The sequence below is a fragment of the Bactrocera dorsalis genome, chromosome 2 (assembly GCF_023373825.1).
Source record: "Bactrocera dorsalis isolate Fly_Bdor chromosome 2, ASM2337382v1, whole genome shotgun sequence".
NCBI classification, from domain to species: domain Eukaryota; kingdom Metazoa; phylum Arthropoda; class Insecta; order Diptera; family Tephritidae; genus Bactrocera; species Bactrocera dorsalis.
In genome coordinates this window covers 91,544,389-91,566,284 of record NC_064304.1, presented here as the reverse complement: position 1 = coordinate 91,566,284, position 21,896 = coordinate 91,544,389, and the positions used below count along the sequence as shown (strand labels likewise).

General features: G+C 37.1%; 2 protein-coding genes across 4 annotated transcripts; both read left to right on the top strand.

The window, feature by feature from the left end:
• Positions 1-11,690: 11,690 nt before the first annotated feature.
• Positions 11,691-16,924, top strand: LOC105230262 (UDP-glycosyltransferase UGT5). Of its 2 annotated transcripts, XM_049449240.1 has the most exons (4): positions 11,705-11,834; positions 11,889-12,150; positions 15,365-15,624; positions 15,696-16,924. In XM_049449240.1, exons 2-4 carry the CDS (start codon positions 11,907-11,909, stop codon positions 16,752-16,754), a joined length of 1,563 nt encoding a protein of 520 aa, XP_049305197.1. In that variant the 5' UTR covers positions 11,705-11,834; positions 11,889-11,906; the 3' UTR covers positions 16,755-16,924. The 2 variants fall into 2 exon arrangements, with proteins under 2 accessions (XP_049305198.1, XP_049305197.1); XM_049449241.1 differs by lacking the exon at positions 11,889-12,150 and having other exon boundaries at positions 11,691-11,887.
• A 154-nt stretch (positions 16,925-17,078) lies between these two features.
• Positions 17,079-21,152, top strand: LOC125776552 (UDP-glycosyltransferase UGT5-like). Of its 2 annotated transcripts, XM_049449243.1 has the most exons (4): positions 17,079-17,605; positions 17,672-17,878; positions 19,679-19,938; positions 20,011-21,152. In XM_049449243.1, the coding sequence occupies exons 2-4, from the start codon at positions 17,830-17,832 to the stop codon at positions 21,067-21,069; spliced, it is 1,368 nt and encodes a 455-aa protein (XP_049305200.1). In that variant the 5' UTR covers positions 17,079-17,605; positions 17,672-17,829; the 3' UTR covers positions 21,070-21,152. The 2 variants fall into 2 exon arrangements, with proteins under 2 accessions (XP_049305200.1, XP_049305199.1); XM_049449242.1 differs by having other exon boundaries at positions 17,079-17,878.
• Positions 21,153-21,896: the final 744 nt, after the last annotated feature.

Here is a 21,896-nt window from a genome sequence, read left to right as displayed (position 1 = left end):
GCATGAAAATCCTAACCTCAAAAAAATCACCCGTTAGGACTGAGCCGACTGCCAACGCGATTGCCATGCATTGAAGTCGTTACGGAAGACATTCTCCGGAATAGCTTTGAGAGCCGAGGTGCATGCTGCTTGGATCCCCTCTGTCGTCTCAAAATGCTTGCCTTTCATCGGCCCTTTCAGGGAAGGAAACAAAAAAGTCATGAATGTAGAGCGGATGCGGAAGAGTTGGAATACCGGTCTTGGTTTGGTAGCTCTTCACAAGAAAGGAGTGTGAGCCGTGGCGTTGTCGTGGTGCATCTTCCAATTGGCTGCGATGTCTCGTCGGACCCGATTGACATTCCGTTTGGGTCTCTTGAAGACTTCCATGTAAAACTTGGCGTTGACGGTTTTTCCTGGAGGAACAAAGTCATGGTGACCGATGACTTTCATGTCAAAAAGACAATGAGCGTCGTGACGAGCTGAGTCAATTGAGCACCGTGTTCGTCTTTCTGTATATACGCTAACTAGTATCTCAGTTTTTTGAGATATCGATCTAAAATTTTGCAGACGTTCTTTTGTTTGTAAGAAGCTCCTCATTTGTCGGAACCGCCCATATCGGACCACTATAGCATATAGCTGCCATACAGAAATGAAAAAAATGCATTCGTTCAATTTTAGGTACAGTGAACGCCAATATAAATTATATTTATCACTCATATATGATATGATAAAATACTTATCAAATACAATATTCATGTCACGATCTTAATGTAATGTGATAAACTTTTTCGCTTAACATTTATGGCGCACTTGCAGCAGATAAGCAAATACTTTATCTCTCTCAGTAGTTAGTATTTTAACACGCACACACAAGAACATACAAACTTTCAAGTTAATCGATTGGCAGCCAATACTTTTTCACACGCGTCTTCCTGCATTTGCCAAGGAAAAATTTTAAATTCCTTTTCTGTTCTATTTCTTCAATCTGGTTTTAACATAATTATGTGCGCATGTTAATAAATGTGTGTGTATTAGTATCCGTTGAATTGAAGATACTTTGAAGAATGCTTTTTTCAGGCTTATTCACTCATTAAACTCACTCCCGCTAAGCTTTTGTGGCACGTAGTAGCATACTTTCAGGCGCACAAATACTTTGGAGTGAAATTCGTGGCATAAAATGGCATTTGTTAGGGATTTGTGCGCATGAGTGTTAAAACTTTTGCAATAATTAAATTGTTTTCTTTTTGAGTTGAAACGCAAAATTAACAACAACCAACAACAAAGCATCGCCCACAAGCATGCCAATACAACAACACAGCTTTTTGAACTCTTTCGCCCCCACTTGAGTCTCCGTTAATAGGTGGGGTGTGTTAATTTATTTAGATTGTTGACTTTTTATTAGCTTTGAAAGTTTTATACTTAATCATCTTAGCATTGCTGTTACAAGAGCTTAAATTACTTGATCTAACATCGGGCGTGACATCTATATTTTGCTTTTGTCCTTTTTATGTTCCTACATTCATTGCGCGGTTGAGTATTAACTTTATGTTTTTTGTTAATATCTTGTCGTTTGGCTTACGTTTTGACGGCAACTTGCGGCTGTTTAGTGGATTGCGTACAAAATTTTATTACCATCTATGTATATACACACGATGCTGAGCACTTGAAGTAGCAGTTTATATTTTAGTGATATTTTACATACAAGTTTATCTTATGGGTTTTCAGACATATTCAAGCGCTGACATTGAATTAGTTTTCTTACTTCAAAAAGCTTTACCTGAAAATTGATTAATTGCTCGGACTGGCTCAAAACAAATTGAAAACCCAAACAAATGCATAGGAGATAACAAAATTAATTAATATAATAATTAAATAATAAATTTTCTATAATTCAGTAATTAATACAAAGATTTGGCAAGGTTGTAAGCTCAGAAAAAGCTCGCAGTACCTTTGGGAGTTGGTCCAGTAGCCAGTTGAAACGTTTAAGAACCAAGAAACGATGAAAGGCGATTTTGCATGTAAAAAATCCTGCTTGAACGCTACAAAATAATTGTGATTATTAATGATTCAATAAGACAACCCAAGCAGCAAATATTTTATATTGCTGGAAACGCCTTTTTCAGTTTACAACGAGGAGTTTTAGATCTTGCATGCTAGCTTAATGGCTACTGAAATATAAAGTCGAAGTAGACAAGAAAATGGTAGCATATAACTTTTCTTAAAGCACAATCTATTTCGTTCAAAGTTTTATTTTTCCTGCCGAACAGCTAATCTTTAAAAGGTTTCACATTAGTGAAACCTGCACCGTTATTTGTCACGGCCAAGCCAAATAGCTGATTCACATGAAAACCTTTGTATTCGTTTTTAAGGTGTATAAAAAAGAAGCGTCACATTGTTATCTTTCTAAGAATTGTTTTAATTTCTTTCAGCCCATACAAGTAAGCGCAATCCTTAGCGCTATTACCTTTGTTGTAGTTGCATATACCTTTGCATATACCATTGTTTAAGTGCATATTTTACGCATTTGTGTGTGTAACTAAATGCTTTTATTTGAGTGTGTATGTGTGAGTATACATGAGATTAGCCTTGAAAGCGCCAGCTGCAAAGCTCGGAACGCGTGAAACATACTCACTTAATGCATCTGCAATACAATTACAGTGCTTGCAGCTGCTTTTCGGCGATGCTTTGTTTCTGCTGGCTTTATCTCGCGCGCGACTGCTGACAAAGAATTTACAAGTAAAAGCGAAATGGGCACAACATCGTCTAATTGTGAATAATATTTGTTTTAATTTTTTGCATGGCTTTTCTTCTTTAACCTTTCATACTTCTTTTGTTCTCGCATTTTCCGCTTTTATCCGCGACATCAACATTCGCTTTCGCATTGCTGCGCTTATTTTCTCCAAAGTACAAGCTTTGGCTTTTATCACTGCTCGCTCGCCATCTTAGCCGCGGTTCTCCTTTCTCTTTAGCACGTTTTGTATGTGTGTTGGCTTGACTTTTATATTATTGTTAGCACAACATGCAGCTTAAGTGCATTTCTCTTCAGAGACAACTTGCTTTTATACCTTTTTTGGTTTGGTAGCTTTAATGAAAATTGAGTGCCTCACCAAAGTGCAATTATCTTAGTCTTTCGTCAAAGCGTAGGAATCTTTCTTTTCCCAATTTAGTGATACTACCATTGTTCAAAAAATGAGATGAGGCTTATGATAAGGTGTTCAATTTAACATAGCGCTTGATTTTATCTAATTTTGGCATTACTACATATTATGGACAGAAACAGTTGCTCTCTGAGTTTCACTAAGCTACCTAAGGTCATAAATCATCAACAATATATGTATATGGAATAAAGTCAACCGGATATTTGAAAAAAGCATATCACCCATATAGATCAATAGTTCACCTGATTTTACACATTTTGGGTGTAGAGATGCAGCGCTAGGAGAAAACGCGCTCACTCCATTTAGCAAAGATAGCTCCCATATTGGTCGATATATGCGACATAAAATGAAACGGAAGTTCGATAATACATATTTCGATGAGGTATATAGGAGCTTAGGGAAGAATGAAGATCGGAGGTGTTTTCAAACTTTTTTAAACCGTTTAGAGCAATAAGGAGATTCTTTGAGTGGAATATACAAGGTACAAAAAAATCTATGGTCTACGTAATCGTTGAAGGTGTATTATGCAGTTATTAATCTTCTGAGGTATTTAAGGTATCGGAGCTGACTTAAATTGAATCTTTTATTGACGGGGAAAATATAGATATTTTTATTTTACCAGAAACAAAGACAAACACCTAAAAATAGCATACACTAAAGATGCGCTAATAAATTCAACAAATCAAAGCGCACTACAAGCCTTAACCCACCACTTTTTTGAAAATTAATAAAAACTTCTCCATTTACTTGTCTTTTTTTTTTTTTTTTGTTGTGGAGTACAAACAACTTGGTTGGTCTTTGCGCAGAATTTATGTGCCCAAAACGGATACAATTTACGGTTGCACACAGCAGGGATCTGACTAGTTGGAGACCGACATGTATCAGCGAAATTTTGCAAGTAAAAACTACCAACACTTTTGCGGACGCTAGAGACCGTGTGTGGCATTGTTGTTGCTGCTACAGTTTTGCACTGACTTTGCGCCATGTTTGGCCTCAATGGCCGGGTGCTGCAAAGCAAACACCTGCAGTATGACAACAACAACTAAAACGAAATGCTGAAAATAGAGCAGATATGCGGGCGTTTACGACATTCAAGTGGCTGACATACCTACATACATTCATACATACTAGATATGTGTATGCACATAAGAATTGCGCTTGGGCGAAGCATTGCAACGGAGCAGGGAAGTGGACGAGTTGGCCAGGAAATATCAGCGGAGGCAGCAGCTGTAGTACTGTGCTACGCAAAAAATAAGTGCTATGAAAAATGGGTTATGCATATGGCAGTGTGTCGAAGGATCGCCGGGAAAGTGTTTCGAGTGCCCGAATTGCCAAAAGTGATGAGCGGGAAAAAAAGTAAAGGCAACTAGTAGGGAAGACCTAAGTTCGGGTGCAATCGAATATTTTATACTCTTCCTCCTTTTCTTAGAGATAACTCGCATGCTGGCCACTATTTATTGTATAAAGTCACCAGAAAGTGGAAAAATCGTTATATTAGGTATATGGGGCTTAAAGAAGTATTGACCCAATTCAATTCATTTTCGATACATATAGATACTACCATCTGAACTTCATGATGAGTTATATATACATAACCCCATATCTATCTCGAATAGTCTTCGGTGATACATACAACCGTTAGTTGAACAAAAATGTTATGCTCTGCAGCAACATTTTGCAAGAGGATAAAAACGATGTACCAAAAAAACTGTCACAATAGACAACAGGTCTGCCCGCATACAAGTCATGGCATTTAGGACTATGCCATCTACTTCATTCGACATTGCATTCTATTCAGACGGTGGCCTACCTACATATATGTAGGTGTGTTTTCAGCATAAGTGAGAAATTTTGGAATATATGTAGAGTTTGGTTGCCTTTGTGTCGCCGCACGCACATATGTCCGGCTCGTTATTATCGCCGCACCTTCGTCAACTCGAACATCAGTTTTAGCTTCATCGGAATTCAGACACTTTGAACGGGAAGCAGAAGAACCTTTGAGGCGTTACAAAGTGGCAGTGATTTGTTGTCAGTGGCACAAACTGTAACTGAAGCGCTTTTAAGTAAGTAAGTTGGTAACATTCACAAACCAGCTTACAGAGGCAAATGTGAAAAATTGCCATCGGATGTGTGTGTGTGTACATATATGCAGATATGATATATACTGATCGGTGTACACGTATCTATTAAGCAACGTGTATAGCTGCTACTAAACTAAACCAGTTAGATGATGAGAGAAACACTTGAAAGAAGAAAATCTGGCTTATTACCTAATGTCATATTGACCTTCTTCCGCATTTTGTACTTGTATACCCGGAACATAGTAAAATTTACATCGAGGTATTTGAAAATTCGTAAAATCTCAACCCATTCTCATTCTAGAGAATATTTTCGAACAGCAAACCATTTACTACTAAAAGATAATAATTGAAATGCCTTAAATTCGTTCGGAGCACACGGTTGCACTGCAACATTAGTAATTATGCGAGAAGAAAGAATTTGAGCAGCATTCTCTTTGAGGCAACTTCTTCCTCCCAAATGTTATTATTACTGCTACTTTTTAAGCACAAACGCAGGCAACTTTTCTTCATTGCACTCACAGTTTTCATTGTACTTGCCTTTTGCCGTTTGTGTTTAGCGCCAGCTTGCAACCAGTCGCACACATACTTGTACATAGCCACACAATGGCGCATATGTTGCAGGACCGCCTGTTGTTCGCTAACACCATAGCATCAAGGCTGCCGTTATTGTTCGCCTCGACTGGCGCAGCCAGCGCATTCGCCTCCGCAACAATTCTCACAACTCACCATGTGATGTGCGTTCAGCGTGTAATATCTTTTGAAACATTCTCGTACTGGTTGCTTGCAATTAAATAGAAATTGAATTCGCGGTAGCACCGCCGGCATTCCGCAGTACTGCAATGTTGCATGTGCGCACTTGCCAAGTGGAAATTATGAATTGCATACCGCTTCTTATGTGAAATTTCGCTGGTTGCGCTCACTATTTGCTAAGTAACGCAAAACATTTTGCATATTATAAGAGCCACGAGCGTTTCGTAGACTTCGTGTGTGCGAGCGTATGAGTTCTGCGGCGCTGTTATTATTTCGAAATTATTAGCTTGCTTGCGCTTAAAGAGAAATTCGCTTCAATTTTCCCTAAATGAGTTTGGATTTCAACTTTTGATTGTTGCGTTGCACGCTAATTGCTTTGCTGCTTGTATACTCTAAACTCTTAGACTGCATGTTAGTAAAAAAATCACCGAATGATTGTGATGCAATTAGTTGTCGAACAGCATCTTTCACCATTATGGAGTACTTTAAAGTGTAAATTTTTTCGGAAAAAACATAGTTTTTGTAGAAAACCGTCATGTTGCAAAAATCGGTATCTTGACTAGTTTCTGCGACCATTACCCGCATTCATGACTAAAAATAAAGCCTTCTTTTAGTTTATGCATCACAGACAATTTTAAGCAGAAAAATCTTTTCTAACCCTTGAATTTTGAAAAAACACAAAATAACGTTTTATTCTGCCATGCAAGTGGATAAAACCTCGTAACACTTTCAAAAATAGGCAGAAAACTGCCGAAAGCAACCAGAACTTGGTGGTAATTGCAAAAGAGGTTAAAGTGGTTGGCCCTCTTCACTTCTACATTACATTTTTCCAGGAAGAAAGTTATTTCAATTACTCAGGTTAGTCAAATACTTCAAAGTTGAAACATCAGGAATGATATTTCTTTGCATTTTCAGCTGCAAATTTGCCTCAATTATGCTGTTCATTTTCGATCTTGCTGATTTTTCAAAATCTTTAAATTATGACAAATACATACATATGCGTCTTTCTTCTTCTTTGAACTAGGTTACTTAAAGAAAAATATTCATGAAGGAAAGCGTTTTTGAAACCTTGGAATTTTTCAATTAAATTCATATTAAAATGTTTTAGAAGACGAAAAGTTGGTATAAATCCAGCAAACTTCGCTATTGGGTGAACTATTTCAGCTGCTCTCATAAGTTTTGAGACTTTTGTTCGGCATAATGACAAATAGTTATCTCATACAACTGAGCCAAGTTTGAATATTTTTCAACACTCTCATAGCAATTTCACGGTTTTCATATTCTTCAGCGTCTCCCAAAATATAGGTTCTTTCAACTAAATATTTCTTTTTCTTATGATTACACAAGTATGGGTTGACGTGTAAACATGGAGTTCACTAACGCCGAAATTCGCGCTATTTTTAAGTTTTCTTTCGTTAAAAGCAAATCCGCTCGAGAAATGTTCCGTGAGATGAATGGTGTTTTGTGAAGGTACACTATCACTTCGAACTGCGGAGGAATGGTTTCGACGATTCAGAGTGGGTGAAAACGACACCATGGATAAGCCAGCCGGCGGAAGACCTGTGACGACGAATACCGATCAAAACATGGAAAACATCAAGTTAGATCGGCATGTGACTTCTCGTGACATCGCCCAGAAGATGGGAGTTAGTCAGCAAATCATTTTAAACCATCTGCAGAAGGTTGGATACACCAAAAAGCTTGCTGTTTGGGTGCAGCATAATTTGACGCAAAAAAAACCTTCTGGACCGAATCAGCGCCTGCGATATGCTGCTGAAACGAAACGAACTCAACCCATTTTTGAAGCGGATGGTGACTGGCAACGAAAGATCGATCACATACGACAATATCAAGTGAAAACGGTCGTGGTCAAAGGCCAGTGAATCATTCCAAACAGTGGCTAAGCCGATATTGAAGGCTAGAAAGGGTTTGCTGTGTGTTTGGTGGGATTGGAAGGGAATCATCCAAGTGATTCCCACCTGTTCCTATCCATGGCGAACAACCTTCTTGGTGTAAAATTGAACTCAAAAGAGGGTTCTGAAAAGTGGCTGTCCGAGTTCTTCGCAAATAAAAAGGAGAGCTTCTACGAGGGGGTATTATGAAGTTGCCGTCTAGATGGAAACAGATTATCAAACAAAACGATGCATATTTACTAAATCCGACTACTGTAACACTTTTTATAAAGCGGAAGGGAGAGATTATATATTTAAAGAGATTTCTTATTATTATTAGTCGGGTCACAGTAAATCGGAGACATCGGAGTCATCATTATTGTCTATAGTACTGCATAACAATCACTTCAAATTACTCGGAAGACTTTATTGGTATATCTCAAAGTGCGTATGCACAAATAGATGAAAGCGAGTATTTTTCCAAAATGGCGACAATTCAATCGAATTTAAATACATTTTGAGATGCATCTATAAATATTTTATATTTTTCGCTGCTTCCGGTTCATAAAGAATTGAAATTGTCTGTTAAAAGAAATAATAAATAAATAAAATTTTCAGCGGAAGCGACATTATGCGCACTTCAACGTGTATGCAAATGTAAAATGTATTTATGTACATATATGTATGTGTGTTTGTGCGTAAGCAACCTGCCTTTTGACAATTGTTGATTGCGTTTGCTGCTCGTGCCTTTTTGTTAGCACGAAGTTAAATGCACAACCCCCCCTTATTGCCAATACATATTTTCTACTCATTTCCTCGCTTTTCAATTCATTTCCGAGCGCTGCTACTCTTTGTACATTGCATTCGGTACTTTGTTTATTTTTCAATTTCAGGAACTTTTTTGAGAAATCTGAATGAAATGCCCAGAAATATGCCTTCGTCGTGTGCTTTTTGTTTTTTTACTTTCTGTATCTTCGTCCATATATAATATTTGGACTTATACATATTTGCTGATCGATTCTCAAACACGTTGGATAAACTTATTACTTACATTTTTGACATTTCTTGTCGTTCGTCGCTTAAAATCATTGAAATTCATCTTTCTTTCTTCTGATATGTATTTGCATATTTTGCATAAATTTTTTCATTATAATGTGTATATTTTCAGACTAGTGCTTAAAATGTGGTCATTCTCGTTTATTTATAATATATCATATGTAAAAAGCAAAAAAAACGCCAGGAAGGCTCGACGTCGAGAAGCTGCAATCAAAACAGGCAGGCGAACAGTTTTCTACTCGACTTGCACTCCTGCTCTCTGAGCGCACTTATCAGCAACTTGGTATAAGGAAACTGTGGGACGGCATTCAAGGGATGTGTGGGCGAGGAGTGCCGTGTCGCAGTGGAGAGCAAACAAACTGCCTACCTCGCAACGTTACAAGCGACCACAACACGTGCGGGATGAGATTGGACTTTATCAGTTTGGCTTTACGCCTGGAAAGTCTACAACTGACCAGACAATCACCATGCGCCAAATCTTGGAAAAGAGCTGTGGAAAAGAAAGAGGATTGACACACACCACCACTTCGTCGATTTTAAAACCGCGATGACTGATAAGCAAGCGAAGGAAAAGAGTCTGGTAGTGAACGAGGGTACGACGAAATATCTCCAGTCATCAAACAAACAGTCGTCGCTAGGCTCCCACGTCACTGTTGATAGTCATAACTTTGAAGTCGTAGATAACTTCGTCTATCTTGGAACCAGTATCAACATAAACAACAATTGCAGCCTCGAAATCTAACGCAGAATATCTCTTGCCAACAGGTGCTACTTCGGACTAAGTAAGGAAGACCTCCACTCCGTTGGAAGCACCAATTGGAGAACGATCTGACTTCGCTTCGAATATCCAATTTGGGCCACTCAATCTTCTCATTAATGAAACATCACTTTCTCAGCTTTTGTTATAAATTACGCTTAGGAACCGTTCCAATACTGATAGCCCATTCATTTTTCATACCAAGGCGGTGGTATATCATAATCGACGAATAATAGATTCAGTTGTATAAAATCAACTTCAACTTAAGTTTACATGCACCTAAAAAACAAATCAGTAATTAACAAAGCGGTTTATCAACTGTGCACTGTGCTTACCAAGTGTATGTTCAAATGTATCCGTTAAAAAGCGGCTATCAGAATCGCTATATACTATATATTGTATATGTATATACATATGTATGTATAACAAAGATTATAAAAACATAATCAAATAACTTTCGGCAATTGTGGCCGAAAAGTTTACCTTAATGAAAAAACCGGTTCTCTCTAGTGCCTGCAACCAGTATGCAATATTTTGTCTCATTCTTAATATGGGGAATAAAAATACAACAAACAACGATATAATCCGGAACATTAATTATAGAGTAAGATAAGTAAAAAATCTGTAGGCAATAACCTGTATTGAATGACCGAAATATTAAAACTTGTTTACAATTGTCGTATTTCTCCGTTTCTTGATATGTTATCAGTGCTCATGATTTTGAATAAATACATATATGTTTGTACGGTCAGCGTGATCTGGCAAAAATGCATATGATATGAAATGAATATAAGTTATTACGGTCAGCATGATTCGGCGAAGATGTTGGTGTTGCTGTTATCATACAATGGTTGAGGTAGACTCTATATTATCAGACTTATTAAAATACCTTTCTTCAGCATTTCGTACGCGAAGCATTCTGCACTTAAGAAAGTCTTATCACTAGGTAAAGTGAATGCATATGTATATATGTACTTATAGATATTAATGCCGGCATACTTAAGCATACTACATTATACAAAGAGAAAAAAGTAGGCTCTTAAGCGCGATAACGAGAGAGTCAGATTTGTTTGTGATCATTTGTATGGCTCTCTTAACAAGATTACTGATAATATGTATATTCTAATGACATGTTGCTACAGAGTATAATAGTTTTGTTCAGGTATCGGTGGCTTATATAACCTAAATCAATCGAAATGGATATATATATATAAAGCTCTATATCCATCTCGATTGATTTAGGTGATATAAGCCACAGATACCTGAACAAAACTATTATACTGTGTGGTCGATATATATATTTATATATAATTGATCAGGATGACGGGACCAGTTGAACTCCGGGTGACTATCTCATGACCGAAAATTGTCAAAATCGTACAAAAACCATTCAAGTCTGCAGAAATCGGGTGAAAACTTGCGCTAGACCCTATATAACTTCCAAACCTTAAGCAGCTCAATGTATTTTGCTCATGTTTTTATCATGCGAAACGAGTTTCCACGGCTTTTGAAACCAAGAGAAATCAAGACAATACATAATTTTTTGAGTTCAAAATACTTTGAAATGGGATATTTACTGCAGACTATTATAATATATTTGCCCACACTCAAAATAGCTTTAAAACAAATCAGACTTGAGTAAAGTATTGCGAGTGCCATCATAATCGATAAATATTAGCAGTTGGTGCCGGCGATTACATCATATCACATTTTGTAGCCTCTAGTATAATTACTGGGTAGATTGCTAACATCATTAGTATATTCTACTCTTTGACGCTCCACTCACAATAAATTATTGGTTCTCTCAATCGTTGTCCAATTTACAGTAAACATTGCGTGAGAGCGGGAAGAGTATAGCTACTTTCAAAACATACATATGTATGTTTGTGTATTTGTATATTTTCTCAGGTATACATTCTGTTTACAAATATACAATCAGCTGTGAATTCAGCACTAATCTATTCGTACACAATGTGCAAATATGTATGAATATGTATCGAAATATATAAAAGAATATTTTTTTGGATAATGGGCAGTCAGTCAGTTCTCTTAAAACGAGCAACATTCGCTAAGATTATTTCGCAGTGATCGTCGCAGTAGTTTATTGTAGTTTTTTAAGTGCGTGATATTGCGAGAATATCAGAACATTTATTCTTATTAAGTAAAACTAAATAGTTTGCATAAATTCCACTTTGTTAATATTGTGCTTTTGTAGTGAGTATCAAATAAATAAATGCACTTTCCTAGTGTCATTTTAATGGCCACAGCTCTGCTGTGTGCCGCCAATGTGCAGGCCTACCGCTACTTGGCCATTATACATACCGGCGCCAAATCGCATCACATCGTCGGTTCAGCGCTGATGAAAGAGCTGGCGCGTAGAGGTCACCAGGTGACTGTCATTTCACCATTTCCACTAAAGAAGCCGATGGAGAATCATTTTGACATTGAAATACCTACTATTAAGGCAGTCATGGAGAGTGAGTGCTGTGAACATTAGAACTTAAGCTTCAGTTAGTGACCGATGTGTTTCTCTTCCGTAGTGACAACGTAACATAGAAATCAGTTGTGCTCTTTTGATCACATTATGCAATGTTGCCATTGCTCTATTTGTGAAAAGATGTTGATGCACACAGCTAGCCTTTCCGCTTTAATTTTTTGTAATGGAAAACATCAAAACTGTAATTCAATTATTGAATGTTGCCCACCTGTTTATAAATAATTGTATTCAACTGTAATTAATAGTAAGTTTAAGAGTATTTCATATATTGAAGTTTAAGTTTTAATTCAAAAAAAATATCGAGTCTGGCCACGCTGCATAGTAATCAAGTGAACAGCTAACTCGTTTCTACGAGAAAAATCCAATTTGCGTAAATATCCACGTTACGGACGGTAGAATCGTAGAATGGCGACATTACTCAAACGTGATTAGAAGAGAACAACAACAACGACGTTGTCACTGCGGAAGAGCGTTAATAACAAAAGCATTAAGAATTTGAGTGTTGTTTGCTTTAACATACAACTTTAAACCATTGTGTAATTCAACATAACATAAGGTCTACGCTTGACCAAGCTTTGTTTTTGTAAATACACAAATGACAAATTCACTGTGATAACCGCTGCGCATGCATGAACACGCATAAGTGCATAAGCTTAGACGTAGACTTATATGTACTTATCTCGGTTCTCTATTATCGTATCGTATTTGATTATGTGTGTACCTGCACTTTGTATTTTGAAGCTTATTGTAATTAAAAAATATTGAAATATCAATAATGACAAACTATAAGTGACTTTGTAAAAATTTCATAACATTTGTTAACACTCAAGCAACGCATAACACAGAAAAATCGTTCTAAAGGAATTTTAGTATGCCAAATTGATTGGACTGCGGTCATTAGTTTAATTTGGCGGTGTAAACTCAACCAAAGAAACTTAATTTATTAGACACATGTATGGTAATATGAGGAAAGGGTCTTGGCCAATTTTACTCATATTCAGCACTTAACCATTATATTTTAAAGAAAACTTGTTCACTTAATTTCATCACATACTCTCTCTCTCTCTCTGAGCTTCACTAACTAGTCATTAACTCATTAATTGACCGATACATGCGGTAACAAGTAAACTGAAAGTTCGAAGGTTATACAAGGTAGTATGTAGAGCTACACTAGTATCATGAAAAAATTCTCTGCGCATGTTAATAACTTATTTCAGACTTTTATCAATACTTTTGGTAACAAATTTTCGTAATCACTGAGCTCCACATATTCAGTCTCCAGTTGCGTGGCAATTTATGGTCGGATTGTGTATGGAAAGTAGATGAAATTGTCGTTCGATTTCTGCCATTTTCACAACTTAACATAAGAATGTCGGCATCATCTCAAGTGTAAACTGAAGTCTATCTTTGAAGTACATATAGGTATATGTGGTGATTTGTTGCCCTTCTCCTCCTGAACTTATGAATATTTAGTATCAATTTACATCATGCTAATCGAAATATTTCCGCTTAATTTAATTAATTTGAAGACATATAAGCCAAAAGAACGAAATTCGAAAAATATTAAAGGCGATCTAGAGTAGCTCAAGGACCCCTATTCTAGTTTAGCATGTCTCATATTAAGTATGTACACAAAGTATTTCTAGTACGTATGTCTTACATATTGCCGAATCCTTACGACCATAAGTCAACCAGCTGTTTAACAATTCTAATATTATGTTAGGTGTAGGAACGTCTTAACAAATTTGAGATAATTTTGTTATAAAGATATATTAAAGGTATTATTAAGATTGCTAAAATAAGGTTATGGCCCTTTTTGGGCGGAATTCTGAACTCTTAATTTACGAACTCTAATATTACATTTCCAATAATTTCGATAAGATAAAAGTTTGTTTAATTAAAACATATAGAGCGCACAAACTTATATCTTGTAAAATACATACCACTATGAAAAAATAGGAAGACTTTGTTAATAATAAATTAAATTATAAATAATTATAATTTTAAAATAAATTTTTACTGCAAAATCTATGTCGTTCCTCTCAAAGTAATTCCCTCGGCTCAAAACACGCATATCCATATTTTCTTCAATCCTCGAAAAAGTTGTTAAAATTAATTTCTGGAATAACCTTGAATGCACATAGCGATTCACGTTTAATGGCTTCAATTGACGCCCCAGAGCGGAAATGGCCAGAACTTGCACGGAGCTAAACATGGCACACTATTGCTTGGAAATTTTGACAAAAAACTCACGAAGAAATAATGCAGTATGAGACGGTGCATTTTCGTGTTGTAAAAACTAAGAATTGTCGGTCCATTATTCCAGCCTCTTTTTACGAATAGCGTCGCACACACGACGCATAACACTCAAATAGTATTCCTTGTTGACAATTGAAAATAAGTGTCTATTCTTGATTTTTGACCTACCTTGACCTGCTTTTTTCGGCTTCGGCTTACCTTTGCCACGTTATTCGGCCGATTGATCACCGTTCTCGACCCTCTTTGAATAATTTATATCGTTCAAAACACTTGCTCGCAACAAACAATTATCACCGAAGACCTCTTGAAAGATTCTGAATGTTTCGGCACCAGAAATTTGATTCCGCACACAAAATTTAATAGAACTTCTATATTGAATAATTTCAATATTTCACGTGAAAATCGCCGAATTCACTTTATGTACTTCAGAACGACAAGCGTTTACTAAACTCTAATGACAGTCATACCAACGTAGAACAAAAATATTTCGACGGATGGGTTTCCACGCGAAGTTTAAATTAAAAAGTGTTGCTATTTTTTGCACACTGTGGTAAAACGTATATTACGTATGTAACATATATAACTATGTAAATATTCGTATGGAATACACGCGATATATTCAGTGATAAGTATATAGAGAGCTGCGAATCTAGCATATAACTGTCACGCAAATCAGAAATCGAGAATCTAATTAAAATTAGATGAAAAAAGCTCTTGCATCAACATATTATAGTAATTGTTTGTACGGAAATTAACTAGATAATTTCGTAATTGCTTTCATAAGCAATTTTTTATAAGAAACTAATATTGTACTAATAATTATGACTCATATAACTAGACATTTTTTCTTAGCAAAACGCTATCAAAGAGCAATAGAATTTCTAACTTCAAAACAAATAATTTTCCTTACAAATATTTTAATTTATTTTTTGTAGACACCGCATCTGCTCTTTTGAAAACTACTGAGAAAAGTATTGTAGAGAATGTGCGAGGTTTCTATGAAATGGGTCTTAATATGACCCGCATATTCCTAGAAGAGAACAATGTTAAAGCGCTTCTGGCTAGTAATCAAACCTTCGATGCTGTTATTTGTGAAGTTTTTCTCGCTGAAGCGCTCTATGGACTTAGTGAACATTACAATGTGCCACTAATAGGTCTAGGCACCTTCGGCGCCCATGCTTGGAACACAGATATGGTAAATATTCTAAATGGAATACCAATTATTAAAACACTAATTAAATATTACTCTACTTTCTAATATAACAGGTCGGCTCACCTAGCCCACCTTCGTATGTGGCAAGTGCTTTACTGCCATTCAATGAACACATGACGCTGTGGCAACGTGTGGGTAACTTTGCATTTGGCATTTTCGAACGTTTGCTGCTCGATCTATATTATTTGCCAAAACAAGCAGCTATATATAAGGAATATTTTCCCAACAACAAACGTGATATGTACGAGGTGCGTCGCAACGCTGCCTTAGTGCTGCTCAATCAGCACGTCTCGCTGAGTTTCTCCCGTCCTTATGTCCACAATCAGATCGAAGTTGGAGGCATGCACATTAATCGAAAACGCTCACCTCTACCAGCCGATTTGGAACGATTCATTAAAGAATCGAAACATGGAGTCATCTATTTCTCAATGGGTTCCAATGTGCGTAGCAAATTTTTGCCTGCGGAGAAGCGTAAGGCAATACTTGACACATTCCGTGGCTTGAAACAGCGTGTGCTTTGGAAGTTCGAAGATCCAAAACTTGAAGGTAAACCGGATAATGTTTATATTAGTGAATGGTTTCCACAGGACGACATTTTGGCACATCCGAATGTGAAATTTTTCATTACGCATGGCGGTTTACTCAGTACCACTGAGTCAATTTATCACGGCAAACCTTTTATTGGCATACCGATCTTTGGCGATCAGTTTCTCAATATGAAGCGCGCCGAAACTGGCGGCTATGGTATAAGTGTGGATTACACTAGTTTCACAAAAGAGAAATTCCAGTCAGCCATTGAACGTATGTTGAATGATGAGAGCTATACGAAGCGTGTAGCGGATATATCAGCGCAATATCGCGATCAGCCAATAAACCCATTGGATTTGGCGGTCTATTGGGTAGAATATGTGGTAAGGCATAAGGGTGCAAGACATTTACATTGCGCCGGACAAGATTTGAGCTTCATACAATATCATAGTATTGATAGCATGTTGATCATATTTGGTGGTCTGACTTTAGTGCTGTTGCTGGTCTTGCTGCTGATACGTTCTGTATGGGGTTGGTTACAATTTGCGCTTGCACGTAAGGATATCAAGAAGAAGACGCACTAAAATGTGAGAATTAATTTAAAATGTTTCAAAAATTGTAATAGTGAAAACTTGTATTATTTAATGCTTATTTTATTGAAATTGCTTGTTCATAATTATTAAGCTAATTTTAATGATAATAACTTAACGTAATGAATCAAAGAAAAATAATGATGATTTTTATTTTGTTCTAATATTTAAATTTGATGTGTTCTGTTTGTTTTCAGTTGTTTGTCAGATAGCTGAAATCAATCAAAGTGACGATAACGACTCCGCTTGACATTATCTTTTTATTTACGGATTTAGGTTTAAGTTAAAACAAGACACGGTGCGCTTATTTTGTCGTTTGTTTAGTTCATCGTCATGTCACGCAATGTTTTGGTTGTCATAAAATCTCGTGCTACCAACAATTTAAACTCTAGCATTTTTTCACCTGTCAACTCGGATATATTAATTATCTCAATACTAATTTTTATTTAGCAAAGCACAAGTGTTTGTTAACGGGCTTTAATTCATTTCATAGGCAAATCTGTTATCAAGAAGAGAGTGTGCCTTGTGTCATGCTAATATGTATAATAATAACATTTAATTATGAAGTAAGTTAGCTGAAGCACATGCAATCATATGGAGAGGTTGTAAAAGAGCAGAGGAGAGCATAAGTGCGCTTTGCATATCAGTCAAACATCATTTAAATAAATAACGGCACATATGTATTGTATTTGCTCAGTCAATTCCTATTCTTACAAAGCAAAACACTAAATAAATATTGTGAGAGGTCGTGCATGAATTGTTGTGTTTACTAATAATAAGGAAGTGTGATGATATTTGTTATTGCTTAAAGATTATATAGTTTTCATATATTCACATTGTTAATGGTGTGTTTTTATTGTGAGAGCAAAATAAATAAATGCATTTCTTAAGTGTCATTTTAATCGCCTCAGTTCTGCTGTGTGCCCACAATGTGCAGGCCTACCGCTTCTTGGGCGTTCTTCATAGCCGGATCAAATCACATAATATCGTCGGCACAGCGCTGTTAAAGGAGTTGGCGCGTAGGGGTCATTCTGTCACCGTCATATCACCATTTCCGCTGAAGAAACCAATGGATAATTATGTTGACATAGAAACATATAAACTGTCACCAATCGACTGTGAGTTTTGTGTTCATATGGAAATGTGTACTATTGTTCCTATACAAAGCATACCAGTGACTGTGGAATACTTTTAGTTTTACTTATCCACTAAGCTCAATATTATGCGGTTCATTTCTAAAGCTGGCTTTACCAGAAACTCATAAGTATATAGAAAATGGTATGAAGTTATAAAGGCTAACCACCGTCTGAAAAAGCACACGATGGAGCTGCATGCATTTTTCAAAGCACACTTAGACTCAAGAGAGTAAACAACATTAACTCAGAAAACATATAGGGTTTGTCCAGAAAGTAATACGACTGATTTTCTTCCGCCGCGACTGTACTTCGGAGCGTGCGCACACCGACTGGATTCAGTAGAGGGCGTTTCTAGCTAACAAACTGTGTCAGGCTATTTTGGAGGGCCGGGAAAAGATCATTGATGAAAACCGTGCTGGGAGACCTGCAACTTCGATAAACACTGACAATGTGACTCGTGTGCGCAAAGTCTTGAATTCAGATCATCGACTAAGTATTCGTTCAATTATCCAGATGTTAAGTTTATCAAAATCTGTGGTTCATGACATTGTGACGGCGAGCTAGAATATGCGCAAGGTGTACACGAAGATGATCCCAAAAGTGCTCACTGACGACCAGAAATTGTGGCTAGTAAAATGTGCCAAGAAAATTTAAACATGTACAAAAATGACCACCATTTTTTGAATAACGTAATTACAGGTCCCCCCGTACTTTTTTTTTTTTTGCATACCTGAAACGCCCATTAAAGGCAAGCATTTTGAGACGACAGAGAGGATCCAAGCAGCATGCACCTCGGCTCTCAAGGCTATTTCGGAAAATGCCTTCCGTGACGCCTTCAATGCTTGGAAATCTGCTGCATCGACGCAGAAGGAGCCTGCTTTGAAAGTTTTCAAAGAATAGTTACGATTGGTTCTATAAATTTTTTTAAAACGACTCAGTTCTATTACTTTCTGGACAAACCCTGTATATGCACTATTTACAAGTAACGTTCTGCTAAACTTTTGTATAACCAAGAAACCTTACTGCTGTTAGACTAAGGAGAGTATACGAGGCGCAGTGAGTAAAGACACACTAAAGTTCTCAACTACTTCGATTGCATTCCCTACAATCCAGATCATTGTATCGCGGAACCTTTTGTCGAAGATTTTACATGCGAGAAGTTTGTGGGCGGTGCGAAGTGTATAAGAAAGGGTACAGTGATCTCTTATACGGTTGGGTCGAAGTTAAGAGGAAAAGTAGTGGGTGAAATTTTCTATTGAGAGCTCTCAATCAATTCTAGTTGCAAGTAAACAGTGACTAACGTTAGGGTAGCAGTAGGTGCTCTGAAAAAGCAGCAGAAGCTGAATCGCCGGAAACCGCAATGCAGATGAGTTTGCTAGAAAGAACACCATTTTTCAATTTTAGCCGATCGGAAGCTAGTCGGTTTCCGATGTCCTCTTGTGTTCTGCTATAGAATTCGTCGATTTTGAATCAACCCAGCGACTTAACCGAACCTAGATAAATACGCTTGTTTATGGTGATGAAAACAAAGTATAACCTAACCTAACATCTAATTGATCAAGTCGCTCTTTTAAATGTCCGAGTTTTTTGGGGATACTTTCATTCGGTCAAAATGTGAAAGTGTATATCTTTGATTGTTCTCAGTTATCGGGCACTTGATGAGTCACGATGTAAGATTTAACAAAAAATATTTATAGTCAAAGAAAATAGATCTAATTCAATTTTTAAACACTTTTAATCAAATATTTCTGCCTACATTTATTTATTTTATTGATGTAACAGCGGCGGGAGGGCACATTTTGCAATCTCCTGCGAGCAGTCTTGCAGAAAGTGTATTGATTTTTCAAGCAATGGGGCTTAATATGACGCGCACATTTCTAGAAGAGAGCAATGTTAAAGCACTACTTGCTAGTAATCAGACCTTCGATGCTGTTATTTGTGAAGTTTTTCTCGCTGAAGCGCTCTATGGACTAAGTGAACATTACAATGTGCCACTAATAGGTCTAAGCACCTTCGGCGCCCATGCTTGGAACACAGATATGGTAGATATTCTAAATGGAATACCCATTATTAAAACACTAATTAAATTTTTACTCTTCTTTCTAATATAACAGGTCGGCTCACCTAGCCCACCTTCGTATGTGCCAAGCGTTTTTCTGTCATTCAATGCACGCATGACGCTGTGGCAACGTGCGATTAACTTTGTATTTGGCATTTTCGAACGTATGTCGCTCGATCTATATTATTTGCCAAAACAAGCAGCTATATATAAGGAATATTTTCCCAACAACAAACGTGATATGTACGAGGTGCGTCGCAACGCTGCCTTAGTACTGCTCAATCAGCACGTCTCGCTGAGTTTCTCACGCCCTTATGTCCATAATCAGATCGAAGTTGGAGGCATGCACATCAATCGAACACGCTCACCACTACCAGCCGATTTAGAACGATTTATCAACGGAGCGAATCATGGAGTAATCTACTTCTCAATGGGTTCCTATTTGCGTAGTGAGTTTATGTCTTTGGATAAACGTCAGGCAATACTTGAAACATTCCGTGGCTTAAAACAGCGTGTACTTTGGAAATTCGAAAATCCAAAACTTGAAGGTAAACCGGATAATGTTTATATCAGCGAATGGTTCCCACAGAGCGACATTTTGGCACATCCGAATGTGAAATTCTTCATTACGCATGGCGGTTTACTCGGTACCACTGAGTCCATTTATCATGGCAAACCTTTTATTGGCATACCGATCTTCGCCGATCAGTTTCTCAATATGAATCGCGCCGAAACTGGCGGCTATGGTATAGGGGTTGATTACAATGGTTTAACGAAAGAGAAATTCCAGTCGGCCATTGAACGTATGTTGAATGATGAGAGCTATACGAAGCGTGTAGCGGATATATCAGCGCAATATCGCGATCAGCCAATGAATCCTTTGGACTTGGCAGTTTATTGGGTGGAATATGTGGTGCGGCATAAGGGTGCAAGGCATTTACATTGCGCCGGACAAGATTTGAGCTTCATACAATATCATAGTATTGATAGCATGTTGATCATATTTGGTGGTCTGACTTCAGTGCTGTTGCTGATCTTGCTGCTGATACGTTCTGTATGGGGTTGGTTACAATTTGTGCTTGCGCGTAAGGATATCAAGAAGAAGACGCACTGAAATGTGAGAATTAGTTTAAGTTGTTTGTTGTTAATTAATCAGTTGTTTATGTTTTTGATAATAAAACATTTTTTAATAAAAAATTACTAGAAATATTTATTTAAGTATTCGGAAAGCTCAAAGCATATTGATGGATAAGTATACTGGCTGAAAAATCTTGATACTCTAGTACTGTATCAGCTTCACCTAGTCACCCACCAGTGTGGACGAAGTGCCTTAATGGCATATTACAAAATACCATAAATTGGTTTACTAAATTGAATGCATTTAAAAGGCTTATGGTCTCCTCTAGTATATCATTTTAATTTTTATATGAATTTATATATTTTTGGGCGCACATCTTCATACCTTCGCGTAATAGTAACAAGCTCTCGAGAACACACCTGACTGCCAAAATAATAACTTTGTGTTAGAACATATATTTTTGTTTCAAATTTCAAATTGCATAATCCCATTTATTTAGTGCGCAAAGTTTTCCCACCAACTCACAACCAAAGCCATGCTGCATTATCATCAATCAGGCCAACCTGTGTGCCTTGCTCCCGCCGTCATATTTCATTGGAATTCAAAGTGCAATAAGTCTACCGAACAGCAAACTCCCAGCACGGCTACGGGCAGAGAAATTTGCCTTCATGCATTACCAAATATCAAAAGTCTGGCCACAGTTGACGCTGAATGACCCCAGAAAGAGTCAGTGGAGCGTTTGATTCGTGTTGACAGCATATTATTTCGAGCGGCGATTGTGCGGCGCTTTCGCTCTAATAAAAATGTATTAAAGCATTGATTTTTATTATACCCACAGGCATTTGCTATTTGCATTCGCCTTA

Bases quoted from the DNA above. Each gene is read 5' to 3' on its own strand.
- LOC105230262 (XM_049449240.1), top strand. From the start codon at position 11,907: ATGCACTTTCCTAGTGTCATTTTAATGGCCACAGCTCTGCTGTGTGCC. The intron at 12,151-15,364 runs GTGAGTGCTGTG...TATTTTTTGTAG, and splicing joins TATTAAGGCAGTCATGGAGA to ACACCGCATCTGCTCTTTTG. The intron at 15,625-15,695 runs GTAAATATTCTA...CTAATATAACAG, and splicing joins ATGCTTGGAACACAGATATG to GTCGGCTCACCTAGCCCACC.
- LOC125776552 (XM_049449242.1), top strand. From the start codon at position 17,638: ATGCATTTCTTAAGTGTCATTTTAATCGCCTCAGTTCTGCTGTGTGCC. The intron at 17,879-19,678 runs GTGAGTTTTGTG...TTGATGTAACAG, and splicing joins TAAACTGTCACCAATCGACT to CGGCGGGAGGGCACATTTTG. The intron at 19,939-20,010 runs GTAGATATTCTA...CTAATATAACAG, and splicing joins ATGCTTGGAACACAGATATG to GTCGGCTCACCTAGCCCACC.